Source organism: Pristiophorus japonicus, chromosome 18 (assembly GCF_044704955.1).
Source record: "Pristiophorus japonicus isolate sPriJap1 chromosome 18, sPriJap1.hap1, whole genome shotgun sequence".
NCBI lineage: Eukaryota > Metazoa > Chordata > Chondrichthyes > Pristiophoridae > Pristiophorus > Pristiophorus japonicus.
The window spans coordinates 107511186-107537936 of record NC_091994.1 but is presented as its reverse complement, the minus strand read 5'-3'; the positions used below and the strand labels follow the sequence as shown (position 1 = coordinate 107537936).

At 44.9% G+C, this 26751-nt stretch overlaps 1 protein-coding gene across 2 annotated transcripts in view; it reads left to right on the top strand.

Moving 5' to 3' along the window:
- The first annotated feature begins 4229 nt into the window (after positions 1-4229).
- Positions 4230-26751, top strand: part of eno1a (enolase 1a, (alpha)) — a 67024-nt gene continuing 44502 nt past the window's right edge. Inside the window, exons 1-2 of one of the 2 annotated variants that reach the window (XM_070861039.1) lie at positions 4230-4321; positions 11881-11975. In XM_070861039.1, the coding sequence (XP_070717140.1) occupies positions 11891-11975 (85 nt within the window). In that variant the 5' untranslated portion in view covers positions 4230-4321; positions 11881-11890. Of the gene's footprint in view, positions 4322-4346; positions 4420-11880; positions 11976-26751 lie in introns of those variants that run through there. The other variant, XM_070861038.1, reaches the window with a different exon arrangement.

Genomic DNA, 26751 nt, shown 5'->3' with positions numbered 1-26751 from the left:
TCCTTCCATTGTTTGCGCTTGGCTTCCGCGTGCTCCGGTGAAGAGACTTGAGGTGTTCGGCGCCTTCCCGGATGCTTCTCCTCTGCTTTGAGTGGTCTTGGGCCAGGGATTCCCAGGTGTCAGTGGGGATGTTGCACTTTATCAAGGAGGCTTTGAGGGTGCCCTTGAATCATTTCCTCTGCCCACCTGGGGCTCGCTTACCGTATCGGTGTTCTGAGTAGAGCGCTTGCTTTGGGAGTCTTGTGTCAGGCATGCGAACAATGTGGCCCGCCCAATGGAGTTGATCAAGTGTGGTCAGTGCTTAAATGCTGGGGTTATTGGCCTGATTGAGGACACTAACGTTGGTGTGTCTGTCCTCCCAGGGGATTTGCAGGATAGAAACATAGAAACATAGAAAATAGGTGCAGGAGTAGGCCATTCAGCCCTTCTAGCCTGCACCGCCATTCAATGAGTTCATGGTTGAACATGCAACTTCAGTACCCCATTCCTGCTTTCTCGCCATACCCCTTGATCCTCCTAGTAGTAAGGACTACATCTAACTCCTTTTTGAATATATTTAGTGAATTGGCCTCAACAACTTTCTGTGGTAGAGAATTCCACAGGTTCACCACTCTCTGGGTGAAGAAGTTTCTCCTCATCTCGGTCCTAAATGGCTTACCCCTTATCCTTAGACTGTGACCCCTGGTTCTGGACTTCCCCAACATTGGGAACATTCTTTCTGCATCCAACCTGTCTAAACCCGTCAGAATTTTGAACGTTTCTATGAGATCCCCTCTCATTCTTCTGAACTCCAGTGAATACAAGCTCAGTTGATCCAGTCTTTCTTGATATGTCAGTCCCGCCATCCCGGGAATCAGTCTGGTGAACCTTCGCTGCACTCCCTCAATAGCAAGAATGTCCTTCCTCAAGTTAGGAGACCAAAACTGTACACAATACTCCAGGTGTGGCCTCACCAAGGCCCTGTACAACTGTAGTAACACCTCCCTGCCCCTGTACTCAAATCCCCTCGCTATGAAGGCCAACATGCCATTTGCTTTCTTAACCGCCTGCTGTACCTGCATGCCAGCCTTCAATGACTGATGTACCATGACACCCAGGTCTCGTTGCACCTCCCCTTTTCCTAATCTGTCACCATTCAGATAATAGTCTGTCTCTCTTTTTACCACCAAAGTGGATAACCTCACATTTATCCACATTATACTTTATCTGCCATGCATTTGCCCACTCACCTAACCTATCCAAGTCACTCTGCAGCCTAATAGCATCCTCCTCGCAGCTCACACTGCCATCCAACTTAGTGTCATCCGCAAATTTGGAGATACTACATTTAATCCCACATCTAAATCATTAATGTACAATGTAAACAGCTGGGGCACAGAACCTTGCAGTACCCCACTAGTCACTGCCTGCCATTCTGAAAAGTACCCATTTACTCCTACTTTTTGCTTCCTGTCTGCCAACCAGTTCTCAATCTACGTCAGCACACTACCCCCAATCCCATGTGCTTTAACTTGCACACTAATCTCTTTTGTGGGACCTTGTCGAAAGCCTTCTGGAAGTCCAAATACACCACATCAACTGGTTCTCCCTTGTCCACACCACTGGAAACTTCCTCAAAAAATTCCAGAAGATTTGTCAAGCATGATTTCCCTTTCACAAATCCATGCTGACTTGGACCTATCATGTCACCTCTTTCCAAATGCGCTGCTATGACATCCTTAATAATTGATTCCATCATTTTACCCACTACTGATGTCAGGCTGACCGGTCTATAATTCCCTGTTTTCTCTCTCCCTCCTTTTTTAAAAAGTGGGATTACATTGGCTGATCCAGAGTCTATGGAATGTTGCAAAATGACTGTCAATGCATCCGCTATTTCCAAGGCCACCTCCTTAAGTACTCTGGGATGCAGACCATCAGGTCCTGGGAATTTATCGGCCTTCAATCCCATCAATTTCCCCAACACAATTTCCCGACTAATAAGGATTTCCCTCAGTTCTTCCTTCTCACTCGACCCTCTGACCCCTTTTATATCCGGAAGGTTGTTTGTGTCCTCCTTAGAGAATACCGAACCAAAGTACTTGTTCAATTGGTCTGCTATTTCTTTGTTCCCAGTTATGACTTCCCCTGATTCTGACTGCAGGGGACCTACGTTTGTCTTTACTAACCTTTTTCTCTTTTCATATCTATAGAAGCTTTTGCAGTCTATTTTAATGTTCCCTGCAAGCTTCCTCTCGTACTCTTGCGGAGACAACACTGGTGGTATTTCCCCAGCGATTTGAGGTGTCTACTGTATATGGTCCACGTCTCTGAGCCATAGAGGAACACTCTCATAGCCTCCTTGATAAAGTGCAACATCCCCACCCACACCTGGGAGTCCCTGGCCAAAGACCGCCCTAAGTGGAGGAAGAGCATCCGGGAGGGCGCTGAGCACCTCGAGTCTCGTCGCCGAGAGCATGCAGAAAACAAGCGCAGACAGCGGAAGGAGCGTGCGGCAAACCAGACTCCCCACCCACCCTTTCCTCCAACCACTGTTTGTCCCACCTGTGACAGAGACTGTAATTCCCGTATTGGACTGTTCAGTCACCAAAAGAACTCACTTTTAGAGTGGAAGCAATTCTTCCTCGATTTCGAGGGACTGCCTATGATGAGGTACAACTGTAACGTAACTTCCACCGCCGTTCCCTGCTCTTCCTCAAACAGCGCCATGAGATCTTTCTTTCAGGCCCACCTGAACCGTGCCAAGAGGTGGCGTCTCCAACAACAAAGCCCTACCTCCGTACTGCGCTGGACAGAATTCGCCTGGATTCTTGAAGTGGGGCTTGAATCCACACAACCTTTTGTCTGCGGTGTGAGAGCCAAACTGATATCCCGGCAACTGTTTCCTGTAGATTAGCTCTTCATTGACCGCATGCCCAATACAAGATTCCCAAAACAAGCGCTCTACTCAGAGCTCCAACACGGAGGTTGAGGTTAGATCAATTGCAAATTTCAAAACTGAGATTGATCGATGTTTGCTAGGCAGAGTATTAAGGGTTAAGGAGTCAAGGCGGATAGATGGACATAGGTCGCAACTGGTTAAAGCTGCTCAGCAATAAAGACAAACACTGAAACAATGCTGTTGCTGTTGCTTTTAGTTCCTAAAATAGAGAGAGAAAAAAGTACATCTTATTTTTGTTGTCAGATGTTCTTTGATATCTGATTTTTTTAAAACTGCGTGCATGCACTGAGTTGATTTGTCACTGTCAGCTTGCATTAAACGATCTACTCTTTTTTGGCTATCAATTAAGATGATTAATCGGAATCACTTAAACCATGTCTCCTTTTTAAAAGGGCACAAGCAAGACTTGCATTTCTATAGCGCTTTTCATGACCACCAGACATTCCAAAATGCTTTACAGCCAGTGAAGTACTTTTTGGAGTGTAGTCACTGTTGTAATGTGGGAAACGCGGCAGCCAATTTGTGCACAGCAAGCTCCCACAAACAGCAATTTGATAATGACCAGATAATCTGTTTTAGTGATGTTGGTTGCGGGATAAATAATGGTCAGGACACCGGGGAGAACGCCTCTGCTCTTCTTCGGAATAGTGCCGTGGGATCTTTTATGTCCACCTGAGAGGGCAGATGGGGCTGCAGTTTAACGTTTCATCCGAAAAAAGGCACCTCCAACAGTGCAGCACTCCGTCAGCACTGCACTGGGAGTGTCAGCCTAGATTTTTGTGGCTCAAGTCTTTGGAGTGGTACTTGAACCCACAACCTGCTGACTCAGAGGCGAGGGTGCTGCCCACTGAGCCTGGAGTGGGCTCGATGAAGAGGGCACTACCCACCGAGCTACTGGCTGTCATCAAGTCAGAATAAGCTCCAAATAATCGCAAAGCAAAGGGGCGAGTGGAAATGTAATCTAAAAAGACTTGCATTTATATCGCGCCTTTCAAGACTTGCATTTATATCGCTCCGGACGTCGCAAAGCGCTTTACAGCCAATGAAGTACTTTTTGGAGTGCAGTCACTATTGTATATGAAGGAAACACGGCAGCCAATTTGCGCAAAGCAAGCTCCCACAAACATGATAATAACCCAGATAATCTGGGGGAGAGGGTTGTTGTAGCTGTGTGGATTGAGGGATCAGTATTGGCTCCCTCGGACACAACTTTGACCTAGGTTACAAACTTTGCTCGCTCTGTCCTGTGTGGCTGGTTGGACGCTCCATGGAACCGCTGTGGGTGAAGTGAGGCGGAGCGGACTGTCACGGCTGGCGCTGTTGCCTCGGGTTGCTCATTGTTACGTGCGGGAGCGAGCCAATAAGAGCGGCAACCGGCGGGTAAGGCGGGTCTCTTTGTTGTGGGCTCGGCTCGTGTCCTTGTTGCGCCCTTCTCTCACTGTCTCTCTGCCCCTCCTCTCCTTCTCTGTGTGCAGCAGGTAAGAATCGCGCTGCGCTATCCCCGGGACCAGGGCAGCGCTCTCTCTGTAAGTTGCTTCTCGCCTTGTTGGGCGGGCTAGGGTCGCACCTTGTGCAGGACCTCCTCGTCCAGGAGACCAGAAGCATTACAGACAGCAAGGCAAGAAATGACAGAAGGAGGCCGTTCGGTCCAACCTGCCCGTGCTGACTCTTTTGGAAAAAGTTATCCAATTAGTCCTCACTCCTTCCGCAAACTTTTTCTTACACGGACTTAAATAGTTTGAATGGACTTCTCCAAACTGTTGAATTCGTTGTTTTTCTTGTAATAATGTTTAAAGTTTGCATGAATCATTGTCAAAAAGTTCCAGTTTAGAATTTAGATGGCGTGTTGGATTATTTCCGTATCTTAGTTTGGAGAGTGTCTGTCTCCCTGTCAGATTTGCGTTGTTTTCAGCACGTTAGCGACACAGCGGGGTATTTTACTTAAAGCTCGAATGTGCAGTGTTTTATCTCGTTTTTTAAAAAAAATTAGAATTAAATTCAATAATCCATCGACTTTTCAGACAATAAGCAGAAAGTTAATGTGTGCACCGAGTATGGACAGAATCCCATCAGTGCTTGCCAATATGGCTTGAGACTAAAAATAGGGAAATCCTGGATAACTCCTGCCGCGTCGGCATTCAGTCATTCGGGGATTTCTGCAGGTGAAGTTATTGCAGAATTGGAATGACAACTTTATGTATGAAATGGGATCTTTTATTTTGAGAGAAAAATTAACTTTTTTTAAAAATTAGTTGGTATTTGCATAGCGTTGTATGCGGCGTGCTTGACGTAAATCAGTTTATTTTTCTCCTGGAATTTATAGGATAAATCTGGATTATAGAGCAATTATGATTGAATTTCATTTCGTGCAGCGAGTGGTGAATTTTGAGATTCCCAAATTGCGAGGCTTGGTAACGCCACTAGTTTGGCTGAAATAGACGTAACTGCCCCCAATACATTCAATTTAACCATAAATAACTTTGAAGACCTTACCTGACCCGACACTCCAGTTTAATTTACATGTAGGAGATTGGAATGACGGGACTAATTCTCACTCTGAACCTGTTAATCTGTGAAGAATGGTCTCATTCAATCTCGCTTGTTCTCTTGATATATTGGCCCAGATCTATACTGATAATTTAATGATTGGCATAAAAGTCACTTATTTTTATTGTATAATGCATTGCATGGTTTCTTTAATGTGTTCCTTAATTTGTAAAAGTTACAGAATCAAGATTGCTTACTTCAACCTCTGCCTTGCCTCACCCCTCTGTTGCTGTAACCCTTCTACATAGCTTTGTCACCATGACAATTTCCATGCCCTCCATTGCTAATTCCCATCGTCCACACTCCACAAGTTTGATTCATGCCAAGCCTTGCTGCACGCATTCTCCACTGCGCTATATCCTACTTGCCCATCAGCCCTGGCACCACTGCCCAACATTGGTTCCCAGCTCCTCAACGTGTTAAGTTTAAAATCCTTGTCTCTAAATATTTCCATGGGCTCCTTCTTCCACCCCCCATTTGTCCAACCTCCAGCCTTATATCCTCTCCTGAGTGCTCCCAATTATCTGTGGCTATCTACTTTACTCCACCTCAGGTGGCAGAACTTTCAATTGCTTTGGAATTCCCTCCCAAAATGTTCTCCCCTTTTTAAATACCTTCTCAACCTAGCTGTTGGTTACCCCCTGGTAATCTCTCCCAGCCTGGCTTGGCCTCTTTGTCCCTATTTGGGAATTGCATTGGGATGTTGTTGCATATCCGTGGCTCATACACAAACTTTGTGTGTGTGTGTGTCTCTGTGTGTGTGTGTGTGTGTGTGTCTCTCTGTCTGAAATAACATTGCAATGCCATTTGTTTCATTACCCATTTTTTTATCTGTAAAGTTAATGTAATAAGAACATAAGAATTAGGAGCAGGAGTAGGCCATTCGGCCCCTCGAGCCTGCTCCACCATTCAATAAGATCATGGCTGATCTTTGACCTTAACTCCACTTTCCAGCACTGTACCTTTATTCCTTGATTCCTTTATTATTCAAAAATCTATCACTCTGTCTTGAATATTCTCAACGACTGAGCCTCCACAGCCCTCTGGGGTAGAGAATTCCAAAGGCTATCATATTGCCAAACATTCAACACCACTTCACTTTTCTTTCTGCACTCTCTGTAATTAAAGAACAGTTCTGATATTGAAGTTGGATTCATGTTGTTTTTAATTAGATATTTGAGAATGGCACTTCGGTGTCTTAAACTAATGAAGCCTTTCTGGGTGATTCGTCCAACAGAACATTTGCCAACTATGTGGATCTTGTAATATTGGAGTGAGTCATGTGACTGGACAGTTTTCTTGGTTTGAAATGTTGCACACACTGAAACGTGTTAAATGTTATTAATTCTCAGTTGAAAAGAAAGGAACAAGGTGGATTATGACTTCATAGAAATTGTATTGCAAGTATCTTTCATCATGTGTCAAGTAAAATTACATAGAATATACAGCACAGAAACAGGCCATTCGGCCCAACCAGTCTGTGCTTATGCTCCACTCGAGCCTCCTCCCTTCCTTCCTCATCTAACTCTCTCAACATAACCCTTTATTCCCTTCTCCCTCATATGCTTATCGAACCTCCCCTTAAATGCATGGATACTCTTTGCCTCAACCACACCCTGTGGCAATGAGTTCCACATTCTCACCACTCTCTGGGTAAAGAAGTTTCTTCTGAATTTCCTATTGGATTTCTTGGTGACTATCTTATATTGATGGCCTCTAGTTTTGCTCTTCCCCACAGTGAAAACATTCTCTCTCTGTCCACTCTATCAAAACCTTTCATAATTTTAAGGACCTCTATCAGATCACCCTTCAGCGAGAAAAGGGACCCAGTCTGTTCATCCTTTCTTGATGGGTATAAACTTCACATTTCTGGTATCACCCTTGTAAGTCTTTTTTGCACCCTCTCCAGTGCCTCTACATCCATTTTATAATATGGTGACCAGAACTGTACGCAGTACTCTGAAGTGTGGTCTAACCAAGGTTCGATACAAGTTTAGCATAACTTCTTTACTCTTCACTTCTTATCCTCCAGAAATAAACCCTAGCACTTGGTTTGCTTTTTTATGGCTTCATTAACCTGTCTCGCTACTTCATGATTTGTGTATTTGTACTCCCTGTTCCCTTTGCTCCTCTACCCATTTAGATGATTCTTGTCCAAGTATAAGCCAAAGAAAGCATTATGCTCTTGCCACATGTGTATTACAGATATGAACTGAGGATGCTGCATGTCAATCCATGTGAAATATAAATTGATCATTATTTGAGTTAATTTTTATCGCATGCCTGCATATTTAGACTAGCGATTCTCAATTTGGAGCTGGTTCATCACAGTGCGTTCAAACATGACGTCCTGAAGATGTGTGCAAGCATGATCAGAGGAAGGATGTGGTTGCACCGGAGAGGCTACAGAGGAGATTTACGAGGATGTTGCCAGGACTGGAGAATTTTAGCTACAAGGACAGATTGGATAGGCTGGGGTTGTTTTCTTTGGAACAGAGGAGGCTGAGGCGAGACCTAATTGAGGTGTATAAAATTGAGGGGCCTGGATAGAGTGGATAGGAAGGACCTATTTTCCTCAGCAGAGAAGGCAATAACCAGGGGGTGTAGATTTAAGGTAATTGGTAGAAGGATTAGAGGGGAATCGAGAACTTTTTTCACCCAGAGGGTGGTGGGGGTCTGGAACTCACTGCCAGAAAGGGTGGTAGAGGCAGAAAGCCTCACCACATTTTAAAAAGCACTTTGATATGCTCGTGGAGTGCCGTAACCTACAGGGCTACGGACCAAGAGCTGGAAAGTGGGATTAGGCTGGATAGCTCTTTTTTGGTCAGCACAGACACAATGGACTGATTCTATAACTCCAGATTATTAGAGACGTTGAAGTTGGTCTGCCTTTATGGTGGTCTGGCATTTGCACCATTTGAAAGGCGTGTCTCCTGTTTTTATCTCCATGGACCACAAAACTTTAAAGACTTGCATTTTTATACAGTACCTCATCATGCCTCTCAAACATTTGTGTGTCACATAAGTTACTTTGAATGCTTATTAATGGTGTACGGTAGCATAGTGCAGTTGTAGTACTGGACTAGTAATCCAGAGACTCGAGTTAAAATCCCACCACGGCAGCTGGGGGAATTTAAATTCAGTTAATTAAATACATTTTGAATTAAAAAGCTAGTATCAGTAATGGTGACTATAAAGCTACCGGATTGTCATTAAAACCCATCTGGTTCACTAATGTCCTTTTAAGGAAGGAAATCTGCTGTCCTTACCCGGTCTGGCTCATATGTGACTCCAGACCCACAGCACTGTGGTTGACTCTTAATTGCCCTCTGAAATGGCCCAGCGAGACACTCAATTATACCAAACCACTACGACTGGGAGCACCTTCACCACACGGACTGCAGCGGTTCAAGAAGGCTGCTCACCACCACCACCTTCTCGAGGGCATTTGGGGATGGGCAATAAATGCCGGCCTTGCCAGTGAAGCCCGTATCCCGTGACCAAATTTTTTTTTAAAACACAGTAGCACAGATAACAAGAACATTTTTATGCACATGGCGAAGGGTTTATGAATGTTATACTTCCCGACTGGTAATAAACTTGTACAACTGACTCGCCTCAAGGTCTGTAGTTGTGTCACTACTGTGAGGGAAGGAAGGGATAATGACATTATGTAAATTATTTTGTCTTGTCCATAAACATTTCCAAATCGGTGAAATGTTGCTCTGAAGGAATTATGCTGTATGTAAAAGTTCACGACTTAGGTGGGTTTCAGTGAAATAAATGACCCAGGGGTGCAACCTTGTAGAAAGAGGTGGTGGGGGTGGTGAGAATTGGGCAGTTCTGAGATTCTGAGTGGGGTGGGAACAACAGGGAAACAGAAACAAGCCATAATGAAGCTGCATTCTCTGCTCCTCTTAATCATTCTTTCCCGTTTCCATATTAAAGCATTGTCTGCATGTCAAAAAGTATTCAATTGGCAGTAAGGTGACGTCCTGAGGTTTGAAAGATGCTATATAAATGCAAGTCTTCCAAATTCAACCTGTTGCCACAACCTAATGTTGGTGATTTGAAAGGATGCCCCTGTTCTAGTTTTTAAAAAGCACGACCTGTTTTGTCAAGACTATTTTTAAAGGGATGCCACAAGTTTGTGTCTGATCTCCATGTACGATGAGCTCATTTTGATTGGGGAATGGCATCTGATTCAAGAACTTGTACTAAAAAGGTTCAGATTTCAGTTCCTCTCACAACCAACGAGGAAGCCATTTTAAAACGTCTAGCTGCCCCGAATAATCTCCTAGTTTGTCACTTCTCTGGCACTACGAGGCAGCCTCCTGGGTGAACTGTTGTGCAGTTGGCTTTCCATCAAGGAGAAGTCTAATAAACGGTTGTGCCAAATTCGTAAGTGGGACAAATTAACTGAAGGAATTTCTCTTGGGCTTTCTGCCTCCAGTATGGTACAATGATCACAGGCTACCTTACTTGCCTTCAGCTGACTAGGCACTAAGCTCTGGAACTCCCTGCCTAAACCTCTCCCCCTCTCTATCCCTCTCCTTTAAGATACTCCTCAAAACCTACCTGTTTGAGCAAGCTTTTGGTCACTTGCCCTAATTTCTTCGTGTGTCTCATGTCAAATATTTTGTCTCATAATACTATAATGAAAGACTTACATTTATATAGCACCTTTCACAACCACCGGACATCCCAAAGCATTTTACAACCAATGAAGTACTTTTTGAAGTGTAGTCACTGTTGTAATATGGGAAATGCGGCAGCCAATTTGCACACAGCAAGCTCCCATAAACAGCAATGTGATAATGACCAGATAAACTGTTTGTTTTTTGTTATGTTGAATGAGGGATAAATATTGGCCAGGACACCCGAGGATAAAGCCCCTGCTCTTCTTTGAAATAGTGCCACGGGTTCTTTGACCTCCACTTGACAGAGCACGCGGTTTAACGTCTCATCCGAAAGACGGCACTTCCAACAGTGCAGCACTCCCTCAGCACTGCACTGGAGTGCCAGCCTAGACTTTACATGCTTAAGTCCCTGGAGAGGGACTTGAACCCACAACCTGCTGACTCCGAGGCAATTGTGCTGCCCACTGAGCCACGGCTGACACTATATAGGCGCTGTATAAATGCAAGTTGTTGTTGAGTGGGTTGTTGGGGTTCAGAAAGCAGCTAGTTCGATGAAGCAAAAGTTGGAGGGTGCGTCCGCTAAACGGCTGCTGTATTTTGATAAATTGTAATTGGAGACGATGCAACTCTGTGTGGTGTCATCGTGTGGCAGAATCTTTCAGCCAGGGAGGCACGCCATTTGTAGGATGTATTTTTTTTTTAAAAATACATTTTAAATGGATACTTGGAAATATAAAATGGATATTGGCAAATTTGGTTGAGCAATCCAGATTACCTTTTGAGCCAGGTATCCAAAGTACAGCCTTAATATCTCCGAGCGATACTGCTTCAAGCCTCAGATGGAGGTGCGGTTATTAGAGTCCAGGTGGTGACTGTTGGTGTGATCTTTGTCCTGTGTGTGATGTCCGCACAATAACATTTAACAGTTTTGATATTCCCCACTGCCAAGTCTATCAGGAAATTACTGCGGCAATGTTGCAAGCCAGTAAATAAATGACCAAGACTGGCACAACCCAAGAAATACAATCTCACATAATTGAGCTACAGAAATACAGTTTCACTGTTTAAAAAAAATTGTACGGAAAGGGTTTGATCCCAAACTTCAAAGGTGTTCAGTGGTCTGGCAACTTGCCAGCATTGTACAGAAGGAATACAGAATATCGGACTGACATAAACTTGTCCAGTGGAAGTTTGTGCTCCTGGGTATCATCAGCATAGCTGTCTCTGGAATCTTTGCTGTTCATGCAATTCTCATATTTGCTGTATTCAGGATTGTCCAAAATTCTCATCGTTATTTTCAAATCCCACCCTATCTCTGTAATCTCCTCCAGCCACCTTTCCCCCCCACCCCCCACCCCCCCCCGAGATGTCTGCGCTCCTCTAATTCTGCCCTCTTGAGCATCCCTGATTATAATCACTCCACCATTGGTGGCCGTGCCTTCTGTTGCCTGGGCCCCAAGCTCTGGAATGCCCTCCCGAAACCTCTGCCTCCCTACATCTCTTCCTTCAAGACGCTCCCTATAACCTACCTCTTTGACCAAGATTTTGGTCACTCGCGCTAATTTCTACTTATGCGGCTCGGTGTCAAAAATATTTTATCTCCTAATACTCCTGTGAAGTGCCTTGGGACGTTTCACTGTTAAAGGTGCTATATAAATGCAAGTTGTTGTTGAAGGGCAGTTATTTTTTTACTTTTGGAAGGGATTTAGAAATGTTTATTAAATGATGACGACTTTTTTCTTTCCTCCACAGAACCACCACCATGTCCATCTTGAAGATCCACGCCCGTGAAATTTTTGACTCGCGTGGTAACCCCACGGTAGAAGTGGACCTGTTTACCGGAAAAGGTCAGTTTTACCCCGACTGACCGCGAGCCAACTTCCTGCGATTTTACATTCTCTTGTGTCGCTGAAAGTTTTAATGGGCATCTAACAATCCTGTACATTACGTGTGTCAGGGGGAATCTCGAACTCGGGGGCATAGTTTCAGAATAAGGGGGTCGCCCATTTAAGACGGAGTTGAGGAGGAATTTCTTCTCTGTGGGTCGTAAATCTGTGGAATCCTCTGCCCCAGAGAGCTGTGGAGGCTGAGTCATTGAATATATTCAAGGCGGAGATGGACAGATTCTTGAACTGGAGGGGAGTCGATGGTTATGGAGAACAGGCAGGAAAGTGAAGGTGAGGCCAAGATCAGATCAGCCATGGTCTTATTGAATGGCGGAGCAGGTTCGAGCGGCCGTATGGCCTACTGCTTCTATTTCTTGTGATCTTTATAGTGGGAGCTTAAATGTGAACAGTATATTGGGGAAAGGGTTGGGCGTGGGGGCGCGGGGGTGAGAGAGCCTGAATTTGTAAGTTTCACATTGTATCAGAGCGGTGTGCTTTTTTTGGGCTGAATCACAGAATAGTGCAACGCAGAAGGAGGCCGTTCGGCCCATTGAGTCTGCGTCAGCTCTTTCGAGCAATTTTTTCTCCAAGTATTTATCCAATTCCCTTTTGAAGGTTACTGTTGAATCTGTATCCATCAGCCCATTAGGCAGTATATTCCAAATCCTAGCCACTCGCCGCGTAAAAAAGTTTTTCCCCATGTCACCTTTGGTTCTTTTGCCAATTGCCTTAAATGTGTGCCCCTTTGTTATCGATCATTCAACCTTTTAAAGGCTTTAAAAAAAAAAAAACATTTTTTAATTGAATGCAACCCAAAACACTTTCATTTAGTACTGCAGTGCTATACTGGCTGCTTAATGGAATAGCTAAACTTCTTTCAAGATTCAATTGCAAAATGGTAGTTCTGCAATATGAGGTGACTGTAAAGCAGGTTACTTTTGCAAATCTTTTTTTTTGTATTCACAGCCTGTTAATGCTGCATAAAATTATCAGGATATGAATGTTTTATGTCTTTGACCTGAAAAGGTTTCCTCGGCTCACTGATATTTTACTTTTAATTAGCAGTGTGAGGGAGCTGTCTTTGCTCAGTGACTTGTCCATGGTACACTGTTAATTTAAATCCTTAGCATGCAAAATATAGAATACATGACTTTCCAGTACCCAGTCTGTTTTCTTTGAACAATATGTCAGCTGTGGCTCAGTGGGTAGCATCCTCACCTCTGAGTCAGAAGGCTGTGGGTTCAAGTCCCACTCCGGGGCACAAATCTAGGCTGATACTCCAGTGCAGTGCTGAGGGAGCGCTGCACTGCCGGAGGTGCCATCTTTTTGATGAGACATTAAAGCGAGGCCCCCGTCTGCCTTCCGGTGGACGTAAAAGATTCCACGGCAATATTTTGAAGAATAGCAGGGGCGTTATCCCCGGTGTCCTGGCCGATATTTATCCCTCAATCAACATAACAAAAAACGATTACCTGGTCATTATCACGTTGCTGTTTGTGGGAGCTTGCTGTGCGCAACTTTGGCTGCTGCGTTTCCCACATTGCAACAGTGACTACACTTTGAAAGTACTTCATTGGCTGTAAAGTGCTTTGAGACATTCGAAGGTCGTGAAAGGCGCTATATAAATGCAAGTCTTTCTAAATTAAAGTTCTGGTGACATTTAGACATAAAATGGCTTTACATTGCGACTCTCCTACAAATCAAGATCATTTGGTCTGTTTTAAGCATTCAAAAACTTCATCATTTGGTATATTGACTGCAAATGATGATTTGTACCTCAATTTCTATTTTTTAATAGGCAAATAAGCTTTATAAATTAAATTCTGGGTCAAAACCCTTTTTTACAGGGGGAACAAAAATAACAACGCTTCTTCCAAACCCTGCTTCATGGTTGCTTAATATGGCCCAGGAGCTCGGAAGCACTGGTCAAGCAAAGTGTGCTGTTTGTGCTTTTCCAACCCGCAAAGCTGCCGGGGCGCCTTTTGGCACCAGTATGCGTCTTTCACTGTCGCCCAATACAAGTTACGTCTGCACTCGAATCCTTGTGCTGTATGCTTGTATTTAGACCGGCCGTTTAGCTGTGTGAGTGTGCTTGCTTCTCGATCTGGAAGTTAATACGTTTCAAAGTTGTCACAGTCCAATCTGCGAACAGCAACAGAGATTGCTTATCTTCCAGTGTCGTGCTGAGCTAAAACCCGAAACGTTAACTCTGTTTCTCTCTCTCCACAGATGCTGCCTGACCTGCTGAGTATTTCCAGCATTTTCTGTTTTTATTTCAGATTCCATCATCTGCAGTATTTTGTTTTTGTATATGATACTGAGCAATATTTTTCCAGGTACAGTCCCACCCTACTGAAGTCACACCACCTGTCCTTTGATTAATTGAGTTATGGATCTTGGAATAAGGGGCTGCCCATTTAAAACTGAGATGAGGAGGAATTTCTTCTGAGGGTTGTAAATCTGTGGAATTCGCTGCCTCAGAGAGCTGTGGAAGCCGGGTCATTGAATAATTTTAAGACAGAGCTTAGACAGTTTCTTAACCGATAAGGGGTTATGGGGAGCAGGCAGGGAAATGGACCCGAAATCGGATCAGCCACCATCATCATAGGCAGTCCCTCGAAACAAGGATGACTTGCTGCCACGCCGAAAACGGATGAGTTCACAGGTGTTTCAATGATATTCCAGATCCCGAACTACATCCTGAAGGGTGGAAGATGCCTGTCCGTGGATTTTTAAAAAAATGTGTGGTGGCCGTTGCACACCAGCCACCACACGGGCTTGACCGAGCTAGGGGGTCTTGGTCCAGTGGCAAGGATTAACCAAGGCGACTGGAGACCAGCTCTGCTGCACGGACCTAGTGCGCGCACATATTGCAATGTGGGCTGGCCTGTGCTGCCCCTGGGCTCTCGCCTCTTCTGGGCTCCGAACTCTCGCCTCTCCTGGGCCCCGATCACATCCCTCTACCAACTCTCGCCGCTCCTTCGCCCCGACCTTGCTACTCCTGCTGCACCTGCCCGTACTGTAGTCAGCCGTCACCCTCCTGCGGCAGCACGCGCTGCTCCCTGCAGTGGCATGTCGCCGCATTCTGCTCCCTCTAATGGCCCCGGCCTGCTGAGGGTCTTGCAGGCCTGGTTCCGCACCAATTTCAGCCATGATCTTATTAAATGGCGGAGGGGGACGTATGGCCTACTCCTGCTCCTATTTCTTCTGTTCTTATGGATTAGCGTATGCTGGGCTCAGAGTCCATCTGCCCCACACTGACTGAAGGAGGCTGCGTAGGAAGGAATGTAAATGAGTCTCTTGCTGATTAATACATTTGCCGAGACTGATGTAAGCCCCTGAGAATAAACACAGCAGCGTTCCCAGTGTAGGGGTCTGTAACTTGGTTCAAAGATAAATATAGCAGCCTGTTCGGTAACTCGACCTGCTCTACTGGAGGTCTCGTACTGTATATTAGGGCTGAAAATCTCTTGCACTGGACCACACTTGATATGTTGCAAGTGCTGTGGGCCCAAATTTAGGTACGGAATAAGCCTAGCAGCAGCAGCATACTTGGTTTGATTGAAAGGAACACTGAATCCTTTCAGTCTATGTTAAATTCAAGTCAACCCTAAGCTGACAAATCCCCATGTCGAGTATTAATCCTTGGGTTGCAAACTGGAGTGTGTTCATGAGATAACGAAGCGTTTTGAAAATGCAGAGCGACATACAAATAAAGGAGTGGCAGGAGAGGATCCTCATGGCACAATGGATCCAAACTTTGCCATCTTACCTTTTTTTGAAACATGAGTTTCAATCCATTCTCGATGATTGGTCCCTGACACTGCCCTGCATGACAAGGAGTTTGGACGTTTGAATACATTTATATAAAGTAGTTTCAAAGCAAATTCTTTGACCCAGTTAATTCTTAAATTGAGCCCAAAATTCTCCGGTGCTGCAGCAGCAGCTTGAATATTTAGCAACATAGGAACAGGAGGAGGCCATTCAGCCCCTCGAGCCTGTTCAGCCATTCAGCCCCTCGAGCCTGTTCAGCCATTCAGCCCCTCGAGCCTGTTCAGCCATTCAGCCCCTCGAGCCTGTTCAGCCATTCAGCCCCTCGAGCCTGTTCAGCCATTCAGCCCCTCGAGCCTGTTCAGCCATTCAGCCCCTCGAGCCTGTTCTGCCATTCAATGAGATCATGGTTCATTGGCGACCTAACTCCATACACCTGCCATTGGCCCATATCCCTCAATACCTTTTGGTTAATAAAAGTCGATCAATCTCGCATTTAAAATTAACAATTGATCTCTCATCAATTGCCGTTTGTGGAAGAGAGCTCCAAGCTTCTACCACCCTTTATGTGCAGAAATATTTCCTAATTTCACTCCTGAATGGTCTGGCTCTAATTTTTAGACTCTGCCCCCGAGTCCGAGAATCCCCAACTAGCGGGAATAGTTTCTCTCTATCTACTCTATTTGCTCCCCGTAATATATTTGTTACAATGTGGGAAATATGGCAGCCAATCTGTGCACAGCAAACTCCCATAAACAGCAATGTGATAATGACGAGAGGATTTTTTTTTAAGTGATGTTGATTGAGGGATAAATATTGGCCAGGACACCGGGAATAACTCCCCTGCTCTTCTTCAAAATAGTGCCATAGGATCTTTTGCGTCCACTTGAGAGAGCAGACAGGGCCTCGGTTTAACATCTCATCCGAAAGACAGCACCTCCGACAGTACAGCACTCCCTCAGCACAGTACTGGGAGTGTCAGCCGAGATTTTTTGTACTCAATTCCCTGGAGTGGGACTTGAACCCATGACCTTCTGACTCAGAAGCGAATGTGCTACCCACTGAGCCACAGCTGGCATTTGCAATAGGTACAGTTTTGCAAACCCTTTATTTCAGAAAATGTTTGATGTCCTTCACTGAATTATAGTTTAGAAAGCATGGATTACACTTCATGCATATGGTCCAATATCACTGTCTTTAACTCTGCCTCTAGTTGTTAATAACATCAGGATTACAATCTTTAATTTAAGATAAACCAGTTCAAATTATCAGTTAACTTAAATTTTCTGACATTTAGTGCATACCATTTGCCTCAGCACAGACTTTAACCCATTGTAATTTGCAGGGTGTTGTCTGTGACTGGAAGAACAGCTTTGAAAGCATCAAATCATCCTTTGCCTTTAGCGAGGGCTAACAAGGCAAGAGAATGCACAATTAATTGCAGGACACTAAAGTGTAGAGGAACAAAGGGACTTTAGAGTGATCCCTGAAGGTAGCAGGACTGGTAGATAAGGTGATTAAGGCGACGCACGGAATACTTGCCTTTATTAGCCGAGGCATAGAATACAAGAGCAGGGAGGTTATGCTTGAACTGTACAAAACACTAGTTAGGCCACAGCTAGAGTACTGCGTGCAGTTCTGGTCACCACATTACAGGAAAGATATGATTGCACTAGAGAGGATACAGAGGAGATTTACGTGGCTGTTGCCTGGATTGGAGAATTTTAGCTATGAGGAAAGATTGGATAGGCTGGGGTTGTTTTCTTTGGAACAGAGGAGGCTGAAGGGAGACCTAATTGAGGGGTCTAAATAGAGTGGATAGGACGGACCTATTTCCCTCAGCAGAAGGGTCAACAACCAGGGGGCATAGATTTAAAGTAATTGGTAGGAGGTTTCGAGGGGATTTGAGGAGAAATATTTTCACCCAGAGGGTGTCGGGGTCTGGAACTCACTGCCTGAAAGGCTGGTAGAGGCAGAAACACATCATTGAAAAGATACTTGGATGTGCACTTGAGATGCCGGAATCCACCGGGCTACGGACCAAGAGCTGAAAAGTGGGATTAGGCTGGGTAGTTCTTTTGGCCAGCACGGACACGATTGGCCGAATGGCCTCCTTCCATGCTGTAAATTTCCATGATTCTGGGACCTTGAAAAAGGAAACGTCTATTGTTGGATCGGGTCTGCCATCTTGGATCAGGACATGGGTGGGTTGATCTCTCAGCTGACCGATATAAGCCACTGTCACCATATCTGACCTGTGTAAGCCTTTCTTGCAAAACTAGGCAAGGTCCCAGCTGTGCTGGCATCTAGATGTAACTATTAATTGCATGTATGTAGCAAACGTTTACTAAATCTTTCCTGATGTATAAACAAGCCAGATATGGCAGCATGGGAATTGGGTTATGTTGGAGTTGTTCCTATTTGAATATAAATGGCAAAACATCTGACTAGCTGTTGGCTTACCAAAAGCTAACTTTCCATATATACTGGGGTTTTGTTTACAGTAATTCATTGTTGCCCTGTTGCACTTCGTTTGGACTCTGCCATTGAATGAATGAAGGTTCACCAGACTGATTCCTGGGAAGGGGGGGCGATTGACCTATGAGGAGAGATTGAGCAGACTAGGCCTATATTCTCTAGAGTTTAGAAGAATGAGAGGTGATCTCATTGAAATATACGAAATTCTTACAGGGCTTGACAAGGTAGATGCAGGGAGGATGTTTCCCCCGGACTGGGGAGTGTAGAACCAAGGGTCACAGTCTCAGAATAAGGGCTCAGCCATTTAGGACTGAGATGAGGAGAAACTTCTTCACTCAGAGGGTGGTGAATCTCTGGAATTCTTTACCCCAGAGGGCTGTGGGGGCTCAGTCTTTGAGTATATTCAAGACAGAGATCGATAGATTTTTGAATATTAAGAGAATCAAGGGATATGGGGATAGTGCAGGAAAGTGGAGTTGAGATAGAAAATCAGCCATGATATTGAATGGTGGAGCAGGCTTGAGAGGCCGAATGGCCGACTCTTAATTCTTATGTGCTTGTGAGTAAATTTTGAATGGATAATAAGATAAAGAATCTAAATAGCCACCCGAGAGCAGTAAAGGGACAGAATAAAATGTTATAATTGGAGGCTTGGTTCATCCGAGTTATTGCTAGTGGGTCATCTTCCCCAATATTCACTTGGGGGTTAAGAGTATTTCATGTAATCTGATCTGATAACTAAATCTTATACTTGTCTGCTCGGAATTAGTTGTGTTCTTAAATTAAGAGTTATTACTTCTGAAACTGCCCCAAGTTTCTTATAAAAAATCGAGTGAAGTATTTGTTTCTTGGAATTGTGTCGTATTTGCATGTCTTTGAAGATGCTTGCATATCCGTTCCTTAAGTGAATAAGAGCATAAGAAATAGGAGCAGGAGTAGGCCATGCGGCCCCTCGAGCCTGCTCCGCCATTTAATAAGATCATGGCTGATCATCGACCTCGACTCTATCATCATCATCGGCAGTCTATTGAAATCGAGGAAGACTTGCTTCCACTCAGTGAGTTCTCAGGTGACTGTCCAGTCCAATACTGGAATTACCGTCTCTGTCACAGGTGGGACAGACATTTGGAGGAAAGGGTGGGTTGGGACTGGTTTGCCGCACACTCCTTCCGCTGCCTGCGCTTGCTTTCTGCATGCTCTCGGTGACGAGACTCGAGGTGCTCAGTGCCCTCCCGGATGCTCTTCCTCCACTTAGGGCGGTCTTTGGCCAGGGACTCCCAGGTGTCGGTGGGGATGTTGCACTTTATCAGGGAGGATTTAAGGGTGTCCTTGAAACATTTCCTCTGCCAGCTGGGGCTCGCTTGCCGTGTAGGTGTTCCGAGTAGTGCGCTTGCTTTGGGAGTCTTGTGGCGGGCATGTGGACGATGTGGTCCGTCCAACAGAGCTGGTCGAGTGTGGTCAGTGCTTCGATGCTGGGGATGTTGGCCTGATCGAGAGCACTGACTCGTGGGTGCATTTCCTACCCCTAAAGTATTTCCCTTACCCCTAAACCCTGTGCTGCAAGGGCTACCTGAGCCTACTGCCCATCCCCCAACCATGCCTGCTCACTTCCACCACTGAGTGTTGGACTTACCTTCCAGATCGACCTCAACTCTACTTTCCTGCCTGATCCCCATATCCCTCAATTCCCCTCCATTCCAAAAATCTATCGATCCCAGCCTTGAATATACTCAGAGACTCGGCATCCACAGCCCTCTGGGGCAGAGAATTCCAAAGATTCACCACCCTCTGAGTGAAGAAATTCCTCCTCATCTCAGTCTTAAATGGCCAACCCCTTATCCTGAGACTGTGCCCCCTGGTTCTAGATTCTCCAGCCCGGGGGAAACAACCTCTCAGCACCTATCCTGTCAATCCCCTTCAGAATCATTTATGTTGGATAAAAAAGCCTCTTCTGGCCACTAATCCGTGAAAGAGCCTTCAGATGCTACCTGTATTTGTTTTACAATAACTTAAAATTCTGTTTCTAAATTTCTAAGAATTCTGGATGTCATGTATGTAACCTTCATGGAACAACACTGCAATACTGTATATACTTGAGAAATGCACACATTGACCACGGGTGAACTTGTGGGAGACACTCCTCACCTGGTCATCTAGGTATATAAAGGGAGGTCCCATGCAGGGTCACAACTTCTTGGTCCTGTGAATAAAGATGCAGGTCACAGAATGACCTTGTCCATAGAATGTGGTATTGTATAAGGACTTTACACTGGATGGTCTATTTTTTTCCAACAAAAAAAATGGGGTCTTGTTTTATCAATGGGTCAGATTTATTATTGCCATTCAAAATTCACGATTACTGGAAGCAAAATTACAAGTGTGAATATGCAGGTCAAAGCTATCCAATCATTGTATAAATTTTAATTTCTAGTTCTCCTGTGTATAAGGATATGAAAGGGATTTCAGATTCCTGCCAATAGTCCCCATCTCAGCAATACTTGGTAACTGCATTTTGGGGGGAAGTAGGGTGTAGAGAAGATCTGGAGGGGTTCGGAAAACCAGGATTTTGTGCAGTTACAGGAACATCAGGGTCTGATTTGAACAGGAGTTTAAATGAGCAATCTTGAAGGGTTTTGCCTCCCTGACTGGGCAGTGTTATACAGCTGAGATGACCACCTGCCTCTCCACCTCCCCTTTTTAAGATGCTGCCTAAAACCCATCTCTGAGCAAATCTCAGGTTGTCCCTTCTGCTATCTCCTCCGGCTCATTGTCAATTTTATAATCATGTCCATGTGAAATGCCTTGAAATGTTTTTCTGCATTAAGGCTCTATCAATCCGCAAATTGCTGATTTTCATTTTTCTTCTTCACTTTCTGGTCTGGTGCAGCTTGAGTTAAAAATCAATTGGCATTAAATGTGGATGAAACAGTGCCTTGTATAGTGGGCTTTCCAGGCACAGGAAATCTTACTAACCCAGCAATTTGTATTGTACGTGATTGGTGATATTCATTGCTTGCTTAGTTTGACAGCCTTTTTGTATAATGCAGTTCGACCTTTCAAAGCAAAATCAACATGGCTGCACAGATCAGTCACAATTTATTAGACTGCTTGATGAATTTTATTCCACTGACCTTTAATTTAATGGGTCCAGACAAAGTCTGCAAAGTACTGACTGCACACTTTGAAAGAAGACAAAAGGGAGATAATTCACGTCAATGGCATATTGTTGAAGTGTTTTTCTAGAGTCTGGGAGCGTTCCCTTTGTTTGGGAAGATGTTCACATAGTTCAGATTTTCAAAGAGTGACCAGTCAGATCCAGAGATCCATTAGGCTGACGTTAGTTGTAGGCAAGAGGCTTGACTGGATCATAAGAGATACCCTTTACGATCACCTGGATAAAGAAAGAGTCATCAGAGGCACTCAACACGGCTTCTGGGAAAGAAGGGTCATGTCTTAGTAATTTGCGAGAAATTTTTGAAGAAGTTACTAGGTTAGTGTATGAGTATCCTCATCATCATAGGCAGTCCCTCAGAATCGAGGAAGACTTGCTTCCACTCTTAAAATGAGTCCTTAGGTGGCTGAACAGTCCAATACGAGAACCACGGTCCCTGTCACAGGTGGGACAGACAGACAGTCGTGGAGGGAAAGGGTGAGTGGGACTGGTTTGCTGCCTGCGCATGCTCTGTGATGAGACTCGAGGTGCTCAGCGCCCTCCCAGATGCTCTTCCTCCAATTAGGGTGGTCTTTGGCCAGGGCCTCCCAGGTGTCAGTGGGGATGTTGCACTTTTTCAGGTAGGCTTTGAGGGTGTCCCTGTAACGTTTCCTCTGCCGACCTTTAGCTTGTTTGCCATGAAGGAGATCTGAGTAGAGCGCTCGCTTGGGGAGTCTTGTGTCTGGCATGCGAACAATATGGCCTGCCCAGCGGAGCTGATCAAGTCTGGTCAGTGCTTCGATGCTGGGGATGATGATGATCCTAGAAGACATTGTCTACTTGGACTATCAGAAAGCCTTGGATAAGGTACCTCAAAATAGGCTACTCTGTACAACAGACTCTTGTGGAATCAGAATTGGTTGGATTTACGTCGGCAGAAAGTTCTCATTAACAATGTGGATCTGCCAGTGGTGTTCCACAGGGATCGGTGTTCGGGATATTTTTTTTCAGTAGCTTCATAAATGACCTGGCTAGAGGTGTTTGAGGGAATGGTCCACACATTCGTGGATGACACGACAATTTGTGCAAGTGTTAGAACTGTGGAGAACACAAGTCTGCAAGCAGATTTAGGTGTGTTGGGAGAATGGGCCTAACTCTGGCATGTGGAATTTGCTCAAGATCAGTGCAGTGTTGCGCATGTGGCTAGAACCAACAGCCAGCGCACCTACACGTTACGGAGAACAGAACTGAAATCAGTTGAGAGAGAAGAGAATCTTGGGGCTGGATTTTCGGTTGTCTAACGCCTCAGTTAACGGCCAAAGTTAACGGGAGCGAAAGAGGTTACCAACAGGAGCGCAATGTTTAGCGCCCCGACCGAAAGTTCATTAGAGGATCACTAGGGGGCGCAAACCAGTAGCGCTTGGCTGCTGACGATCACTCTGATCATGACCATGTTGCAACACCCATGTTTGCACCCAGTTTGGCAAATTCGGCGCACAACCTCATTTAGCGACTGCCAATAACCATGTCTGGGGGGGGAAAAAAACAGTTGATACAGCCGTCCAGAGGCATTAAATGGCGGTTACTTAAAGAGATGAGGAAGCACTTCCCTCAGAGGTCACAGTCAGTGCAACGTTTACACAAAGCATGGTGCGTGAGCCTCCGTGTTTGCAACCGGCAGACAGATGTAACAGTACAGGTTGGAAAGAGGTGATTTTGAATAATGGGTGCGTTACTGTGCCGCACCTTTAAGACTTGGATATTCCCAGGATCTGAATCGGAGTTTGGTACATGTGCAATGGTTCCACAATATTTAGTGACAGAACTTTCATTAGCGCCCCCACCCTCCCCCAAGTCTGATTTTTGCGCCACCTTCAGCTCCTCACCCGATTCTGATGAATTTCTGGGCGGAGGGTGAAAACTTTTTCAAGGCGCTAAAATTACAGCTCGGCCTAGGTTACCGCATCAAATGAGGCGCGGCCAAATTTCTCCCCCCTTGGTGTTTAGAGTTCATAATTCTCAAGGATAGTGACCAATGTCAAGCAGTCGTAATAGAGGTGCTCCATTAGGCGGGGTTTCGATATAGTAAATAAGGAGCAACTGTTTCCATTGATGGATGAGTCAGTCGCCAGAGGACACCGATTTGAGATAATTGGCAAAAGAACCAGAGAAAAAAATGAGGGGAAATGTTTTTATTCAGCGAGTTATGATCTGGAAGCAGGTTCAATCGTGACTTTCAAAAGGGAATTGGAACCCACATCAAGTGTGAAAATTTAAGTTTTAACTCTTGCACGGTAGGGTTGGAAATCTGTAATTGGGGAAGCACTCCAATTTTTAATGTGACTTGTACCTTTCACATGAAAGTGGATTCAAAGAAAACTAGATCTCTTGGGCAGAAGCCCACACAGAGCAGGTCACAGTGAGGAGAATTTAAAATAAGGCTAAAAAAAAAACTGCGATAAATCAAGAATGACTTGGTTTCCTGCCTGCTCCAACCATTGGTGGCTGTGCCTTCAGCTGCCTCGGCCCCAAGCTCTGGAACTCCCTGCCCAAACCTCTCAGCCTCGCTACCTCTCTCTCCTCCTTTTAAGATGCTCCTCAAAACCTACTTCTTTGACCCAGCTTTTGGTCATCTGCCGTAATTTCTTGTGTGGCTCGGTGTCAAATTTATTTGTTTTGTCTTAAAACATTCCTGTGAAGCACCTTGGGACATTTCACTACTTTAAAGGCGCTATATAAATAAAGTTGTTGTTGCTACGCCTGGAGATCTGGTTGCAATGTTGAGATTCTCAAGCGAGCGCAATTGAAGGATTCTCATATTTGAATCGGGGGAGGGGGGTGTTCAGTTTTGTGAGCTGAGATTGTTCAGAGGCAAGGTTTGATGGACTGGTGTAAATGATCGAGGAGACCTGGGTGTCCTGTAGTTATGCACGGAATTCGCTCGCGCCCTAAATTCCGCAATCTTTTAAGACTTGCATAAGAACATAAGAAATAGGAGTAGGCCATAAGGCCCCTCGAGCCTGCTCCGCCATTCAATAAGATCATGGCTGAACTGATCATGGACTCAGCTCCACTTCCCCGCCTGCTCCCCATAACCCCTTATCCCCTTATCGTTTAAGAAACTGTCTCTTTCTGTCATAAATTTATTTAATGTCCCAGCTTCCACAGCTCTCTGAGGCAGCAAATTCCACACCACAGATTTACAACTCAGAAGAAATTTCTCCTCATCTCAGTTCTAAATGGGTGGCCCCTTATCCTAAGATCTTGCCCTCTAGTTCTAGTCTCCCCCATCAGTGGAAACATCCTCTCTGCATCCACCTTGTAGAGCCCCCTCATAATCTTATATGTTTCGATAAGATCACCTCTCATTCTTCTGAATTCCAATGAGTAGAGGCCCAACCGACTCAACCTTTCCTCATAAGTCAACCCCCTCATCCCCGGAATCAACCGAGTGAACCTTCGCTGAACTGCCTCCACAGCATGTATATCCTTGTGCCCCGTTTTCACATGTCTCTGGATGCAAATACAGGGAACGCCTGAACACTATTTTATGCCCGGCTCTGGATTCTTGAGGGCAGAGCACCTGGGAGAAACCTGTGTCCTAAAGATGGGAACACATGTGGAGATGACCTTGGTCATTGTGACGACACTGCATTTTTGGAGTTCTTCTGTTAAGCTACAAAGTGTGAGCTAAATTGTGCAATTCAGCAAAGATGCTTCAGTTCATGTTCCAGAGATGGTTTGCCACGTATATGTGACTTTAACCACCAGTCACTTGATTGTGACAAAAGACATGATGAACGCTGCAATTGTGGAAGTGAAATCTAAGCAGCCTGTTGCTGATTAAAATTTTCCTGATTCAGGATCCCAGTCACACTGCTTGTGTGTTCCCAATTCTAGAAACTAGTTGGCACTGGTGGAAATTTTTTTAAGCCTTTTTTGTAAAATTAGAACTTTTAAATTGTAGTTACAGTTTTTAAATTGATGGAATGTTTTATGAGTTTAAAAAGCAACAACCTTTCAGCAAAATGTGGTGCTGGCATTTTTATTTTGAAGGGGAAAGGAGAGGAGACTATTCCCAAACAAATCAAAAATTAGACGGGGCTCAATTTGTTTCCCCGATTATCTGTGCCGGTTTTTGTCGTGCACCGGTTTTTTTTTGGAGTTTATTAAAATCTTCAGATTTCCCCAAAGTTTCTGTGCTAGTATAATTCACTTGGGTAGGATTTCTTTTGGCTACCATTTTTTTTTTTTTACCTCATTGGGGGCGTAACCTTCCACCCGCACCAATTCTGGCCATTTTAAGCAAGTTTGGCCAGCTCCGATTTACTCCAATTTTTCTTGGGATGGTGTATGTGACCACTCTGGAAAAACCTTCTGGGCAGTTAACAAAATCGGCGCAGGTAAGAGAATCAGCACAGCAGATACAGTTCCACGGCGCAGACAGCAGACAGCAGACAGCAGACAGCAGACAGCAGACAGCAGACAGCAGACAGCAGACAGCAGACAGCAGACAGCAGACAGCAGACAGCAGACAGCAGACAGCAGACAGCAGACAGCAGACAGCAGACAGCGGCCTTTCGGCCAGGGTTAGAAACACACAAATCTACAACGCAGAAGGAGGCCATTTCGGCCCATCGTGTCCGCGCCGGCCGACAAAGAGTCACACGGCCCTCGGTCAGCAGCCCTGAATGTTACATATAAACCTTTGAACAATGGCGGAAAGGTAAAGAGCACCCAGCCCAACTACACCCCTTGCACCGAAACATTCTACACTGTACCCCAACCGGAGCTGTGTGATCTCCTGGGAGAGGTTGGGAGCGGCAACTGGCACCGGGAATGGAGGGAGGCCTTTTGGCCAGGGCTAGCAGCGGCAACCACCCATACCATATCGGTTATTCTACATAAAAACTATCCAAGTGCCTTGGTTAGATTACAGCCTGTAAATCAATCCCATGTACCTGTTACTTTATATGTAAACCATCTGAACCCCTGGATTTGATTTCAGCCTGTAACACACTCCCAGCTGTCTTATTTTATGAAGAAACCGTCTGAACCACTCGATTACATTTCAGTCGCTAACTCACTCTGGGTATCTCTTATTCTATGTACAAATAATTGAAAATACTTGATTGGATTGGATTCTAACCTGTAAACTCGCTCCTGGTTATCCATTGTTCTATGTATGAAACATCCAAACCCCATTAATTTAGATTGCAGCCTATAATTCATTTATGTTATCTGACAATTTAGGCACCCAAACCCTTTGAGTATAATTCAGCTTTGAACTCACTGTACAGAAGCAGTGGTGTAAGAATTTGCAAAACAGAGGTACAG